The sequence below is a fragment of the Peromyscus californicus genome, unplaced genomic scaffold (genome assembly GCF_007827085.1).
Source record: "Peromyscus californicus insignis strain IS unplaced genomic scaffold, ASM782708v3 Scaffold_17__1_contigs__length_78620276, whole genome shotgun sequence".
Classification (NCBI taxonomy): Eukaryota; Metazoa; Chordata; class Mammalia; order Rodentia; family Cricetidae; genus Peromyscus; species Peromyscus californicus.
The window spans coordinates 77,794,500-77,800,499 of record NW_026294469.1 but is presented as its reverse complement, the minus strand read 5'-3'; the positions used below and the strand labels follow the sequence as shown (position 1 = coordinate 77,800,499).

Below are 6,000 nucleotides of genomic sequence, written 5' to 3'. Positions count from 1 at the left end.
AGAAAGATGGGAAAAACAACAGGATAGAAATTCAGATTCAAATACTGGTTGATGAAGAGGACCAAGCAGGAAGTTTGAAGAAGCCTAAGAATTGGATTATGAAGCAACTGTGGCTACTTGAAAGAAAGGAATTACTTGAGGGATGTATGGTAAGAAAACCAGCAAAAAATATATGAAATGCCTTAATGACATCAATTCTTTTGCATGATAATTTAAAAAATAAAAACAACTACAATAAGACTCTGACAATTTTGTGATGAAAGAAGAAAAAAGATGCCAATGATACTCTAAATTACCCCTCCTCCAATAAAGCTAAAGTTGTAAGTCAAATAAAATAAAATCCACTAAACACAAGCACAAGCAATAAATGTGTGCATTGTTTCCTGAGTGTTCTAACCTGGCATTTGGATAGTTAGCACTTTCAGATGACACCCATGAGAAGCATGCCCATTTTACAAGTGGCAGGAAGAGCCAAGACATTCAGGGAATACATCTGCATTCTTTAAAAAAATCTAATATTAGAAATAGCATCTAATTTCTTCTGTCATAGTACATTTGCTATAATTCACTCAGTAAATCTAGCCCACAGAGGAGATTACAAGGAGGTTAGGATCCACCTTATAAAATGCCTGTGACAGTCTATCCTTAGGACCCTAGTATTTAATATATCCTGTGTGCACTGTATGTTTACCTTCCACTAATCCTTCTCAAATTGTCACTCTATTACATATACATTCAAAGCACAGAATTTTATTATGTAAAACAGGTCCCAATGTAAAAGAGTCTCCTGAAGCATAACTTTTTTTTTTGAAAACTATAATCTTTTCTTAAAAGTTAGAAACAGAAGAGTTCTCTGCTTCAAAACAAACAGGTAACAGTGGGACCAGCCTAATACATGCACTGAACATATTTTTGTTCATAAATGGGAAAAATGGAAGGCATATAGAATTTTCCAGATTATAATAATTCTTAAATCCTGATGGAGAAACATTGATAAGTCCTTAGATAAGTTCTGAAGGTTAGAATGTAATTATCTTTGATCCTTTGTTCTACCCTCTATCCACTTGCTTCTCTATGTAATCATCACTGTTTCAAGTAACTTAGTAGATGTTTTGCAGCTGATTGATTCTCTTAGGTTGACTTCTGCCAATAGAATATATGGGATCTCAATGTCTCTTCTCGTTCCAGATTACCTTTGACACTATTTCTTCATATACATATGCATACACGTTCTGCTTGCCTATATATACACTAATGATAGCACACACACACACAAACACACACACACAAACACACACACTAATGATAGTGATTTCTTACAAAGGCATTAAAACAGAAAGGGAAACAAAGAGAACTATTTATCAGTAGATAGAAGTTGGAAATGTATATGATGAGCTTGGATTACCTCATGTCAAGGCTAGTAAATTCTTTCAGTACCTATCTTTTAAATTTGAAGAATGCTGCCTGAAGAAGTCCTTTGTAGTCCAGACACTACAAAAAAAAACAAAAACAAACAAAAAAAAAAACAAAAAAAAAACCAATGACTTAAGTTGGAAATGCACCAAATATGCAGATATTCCAAAGAGAACACGGGATCATTAGAAACTTCTTAGAACCCGTTTGTGGATTCTGAAACCTGGCTAGTAAAGTCAAAACTCCACAGTCCTCTAATTTTCAAGGAAGGGTGCTTTTGCTTAATTGTTTCATTTTTCAGTAAATGAATAAAAATTTACACATCCAAGAAACAAATACAACCAGCCAATCAGAACTTTGAAGCCTAATGAAATTATGCATTTGAACCATTAGATGTGAAGTTAGTTGAGAATTATCCAGTTTGGGTCTTAAAATTTTAGTTTTCTTTAATTTATGCTTTATAAAGTATGGATCAAGCTGACATTTTAGACTTCTAATCTATTCTACATCTAGACCTTTTGTTCCATTCAGTATGAGTCAGTAGGACATACACATTTCTCATGAATCATTCCTGAAAAAAGAAAAACCAGAATGTAATCAAGTTTCTCCGTCACATTATTAGCTAACAGAAAATATCAACTTAAATGAAAATATTAAGTGTCACCTTAAGAATAAAATCACACAGGTCAAGAGCTGATAAAACCTAAATAACCACATACTTTCAAGTAGAAAATAAAGGAGCAATATTAAAATAGCAGAAGGACCACAGAAATCACTGTGTCATAGACTTTAAATGGAACATTAGTACAAGAGAATATTCCAATCATTTAAACTTATTGCCAGGGTTGACAGGATGGCTCAGCGGGTAAAGGCACTTGCCACCAAAACTCATGACCTGATCCCATCTCCACAACTTACATCAAAGAAGGATAGAAATGAACCCAGCAAATTGTCCTGTGATCTTCACAGATTCAAATGTGGAATGCAGGTGACACTCCCCAAATGAATGAATGAATGAATGAATAAATAAATAAATAGATATTAAACATATCACCTCACCTTATTAGCAATACACATTGCTTTAGGTGATTATATGAGATGAGTCAATAATCCCTAAAAGTTGCAGTTGCTTACCCAAAGTAAACATTATCAAGTCCCTAAGATGGTTGCTGAGACAAAGTCTTGGACTCCTGTGAAAATTGATTGTGATGGTTAATTTTCATCATCAAATTGAATAGATTTAGAATCACCTAGAAGATATACCCAGAGCATTTCTGTGAGGTTGTTTTCAGAGACATGAAGTCACATCCGCAATGTGTGCTGGAGACCTAAACCAGGAAAAAAAATTAAACAAAAGAAGAAGAAGAAGAAGAAGAAGAAGAAGAAGAAGAAGAAGAAGAAGAAGAAGAAGAAGAAGCAGCTGAGTACTGCATCCCTCTTCCCACATGAAGTGATGGGATAGATGCAGTGTTGAACAACTAGCATCATCACATGGCCACCATGTCCCCCTGTCATGATGAACTTTATATGCCCTGTTTTTGTCGATATTTTGTCTCAGCAATGAGAAAGGCAACTAATACAAAGGTTGATATGTAAATGAAAGTGTTTATGATGATAAAATGGTTGTCAAGTCACAGAACACCTCTGAGCCTTAACATTCTTCCTAATAAGTGGGGAGAATGCTTCACTTGACATTTCTGCTTGCAAAGAGGATCACGTGAAAAAAATGTATTTAGAAATGTGTGAGGCATTCTTTGCATCGTATTTTAAAATGAAATGAAATATGTGAAACTAGTAAAAATGAATGGAATAGAAAAAAATGTACCCAATTTTTAAAGGAGATAACCACGGAGGTTAATGAAAGCAGGCGTGTGAATTTTCTGGGGAGACCAGAAATTTATCCCCTTTCATAGTAAAAACTTATTGGAGTTTTTGGTGCTATTTCAAACATTTACCCTGGTGTACTGTAGTTTGCTTGCATGGTGGAAGGGGTAAAAGACGAATAGAGTTGAGGAGAGTCACCAAATAAATGAAGTAGAAGGAATGTGTACTGTTGGGACATGTCAGGACGCCTCTTGTGCTGTACTAGATTTAAATGGGGTCTCTTGGTAGGGATGGGACCAGCATCTCCCCTGTGCCCATTTACAGCTGCCCCTTTGAGGGTGAAAGGCATGTAACCTTGTTCTCCAAGCTTTCATTATTTTTCTCCCCTCAAATTTAGTTTGTTTCTCTCTTAAGTAATTATGATCCAAATAAAGAAAAGACAATTTAAATGAGAACCTAGAAAAAATACTTGTGAAGTAAAGCAGAATTAAATGAGGTCTTATGAAGATCCATTCAATATAAATTCCTCACAGATGAAGAAGCACCAATGTATTTCAATCTTTGCACGTCTTTTTTTCTTAACTATCAACCTCTTTAGCTACTTAAGCTGTAAACATTCAACATTCTTGACTATAGTTAAATATCCATGCATTTCTGCTAGCCAATATTCAATGTTCCTTTCCTTTGAATCACTTAAAAGAATGTAACTTTAAAATTTTATGTCTTTATATTAGAGAAAAACATACATTTTAGTATGTTTCCCTAGACTAAGAGGAGAAAGTTTATTCCTTTGATTTTGACAAGTTGAACATTTCAGCGCATCCACGGATAACCCTTTTCTCTTTTATCTCCTGAATAGATGAAATGCCAGTAGCACGTTGAGCTTTAGTTAACTAAAACGCATTTGCCAGAAAAGCATCACCGCCTTTTCTGTAGAGGACATCTGCGACCTGCTGCCTCCCGGATTCCTTCTGACTTCAGCAGCCTGAGGATTAGACACATGCGCAGGGTTGGTCTCTTTGTGTGTGCTCCAGGAAGGGCTTGGCTTCGATTTACACTTCCCAACAGGGCAAAGACCTGGAAAGGCCACGTGTGCCTAGAACTAAAAATGCATTATAGATATCATTTCTAAAATAAAATATTGTTTCACTCCCCTTTGCCTTCTGCAAACCTGTGAAGTCCCCCACTGCTCTGTCCCCACTGCCCAGCTTGGGATGGTGAGATTAGCAGCAGCGGCGGAATGAGGATCCTCGTCCTTAGGAATCCACGCCTGGGCGAGTGGTGCCAGCCCAGGGCTCTGGTGGGAGCGGTACCCTAGGCGCGGGTGGCAGGCGGAGCTCCCTGTCGGAGAAGTGAGTGATGGAGTGCATCTTGCCAGGATCCTCCAGCCTTGCCACCCCGCGGGCAAGGGGGAGGGAGCCGAGCGGGCGCAACGGCCCGCCCCGCCGTCCCTCCCCCTCCTCCGCGCCGGGGAGCCGCGATGGTGCGCTCCGGCCAGCTGTGCGCCGCCGAGTGAGGCGCCAGCCCGTGGGTGCTGCCGGGGGCGGCGGCGCGGAGGTGGGGCACAGCTGGGGGCGGCGCGGGCCTCGGTGCTCTGCTCGTGGCCGGGGGCGAAGGTGACGACCGCTCGCGAGGTGCTGGTGCTGTTGAGCAGCTCCGGGCCCGATTCCCTGGTCCCGGTGCTTGGCGGCCCTGCTATCGACCCTAGGTCGGCGCAGGCAGGAGCCTGGGGAGAAATTGGCGGTGGCGCGACTGCCGGCGACGGCCGGCTGGATGCAAGACCTGCGTGGACCGGGCGGTGGACAGCGGTTGTCGACTCCAAGGAGTGGATCGCCCAGCAGAGGAGCCCGACCGCGCTGGCCATGGCCTCCAACTTTAACGACATAGTCAAGCAGGGCTACGTGAAAATCCGCAGCAGGAAGCTAGGGGTGAGTGGCTAACTCGGCTTTCTCCTTCTCCTCCGCTCCAGTGGCCCGGCCGACTGCTGGGGATGGGGGCGGGGAGAGGTGACCCGCGCGGGTACCAGGGCAGCTGGCCTTCCCCAGATAGTCCGCTTGTTGCTTGACCCGAGGAGCGCTTGGCACCTGCTTAGGGTACTCTGCACACCGAGGTGAGGGCTCTGAAGCGCCTAGAATCCCCATCCTCAAGTGCGCTGGGTTCATGTTGACCACAACAAGAAGTCCAATAGAACACAGGGAGTGTCAGTTCCAAAGATATATAAGCCTTGGGTATTTATTACATTCAGTGCAACCCACAATGATTTCTCTCAAAACTGTGCGCCTCTCGGGAAAACTGCTGTGTGCTGACAGCAGGTGTAAATGGTATCTTTCTCCGTGTGTGTGTGTGTGTGTGTGTGTGTGTGTGTGTGTGTGTGTGTGTGTGTGTGTTTATATTCACCATTTCCTGGTCTTCTTTCCCCAAGCCCATTTCGAAATTCTCTTTTGATGCCTCTTAAGCGCAGCACATTCCTTTTGGCTACAGCAAGGACTTTAACGTGCCCTTAATAGTTGCCCACTGGCTGGCTGCCCCATCTGCTGTTTTTCCGGACCTGTGTATTTGTGCCTGTGTATAGGCAAGTGTGCGTTATTGGTGCACTCGCTCTTCGATGCAGGAAAGTCCGTGGAGGCAAAGTTTATGGAATCTTACTTTCTTCTTGAGAGATGTTTGGTCTGACTTGGGGGACAAACAGTGTGGACCTGGGCAGGGAAGTGAGAGGGAAGACAAAACTTCTTTGGTGATTCGATAGGTATTTTAAAGGGATGT

At 41.9% G+C, this 6,000-nt stretch overlaps 1 protein-coding gene across 2 annotated transcripts in view; it reads left to right on the top strand.

The window, feature by feature from the left end:
• Window positions 1–4,684: 4,684 nt before the first annotated feature.
• Window positions 4,685–6,000, top strand: part of Dok6 (docking protein 6) — a 407,881-nt gene continuing 406,565 nt past the window's right edge. The window contains exon 1 of one of the 2 annotated variants that reach the window (XM_052742739.1): window positions 4,685–5,165. In XM_052742739.1, coding sequence (XP_052598699.1) covers window positions 5,100–5,165 — 66 coding nt within the window. In that variant the 5' untranslated portion in view covers window positions 4,685–5,099. The remainder of the gene's footprint in view (window positions 5,166–6,000) is intronic. The other variant, XM_052742740.1, reaches the window with a different exon arrangement.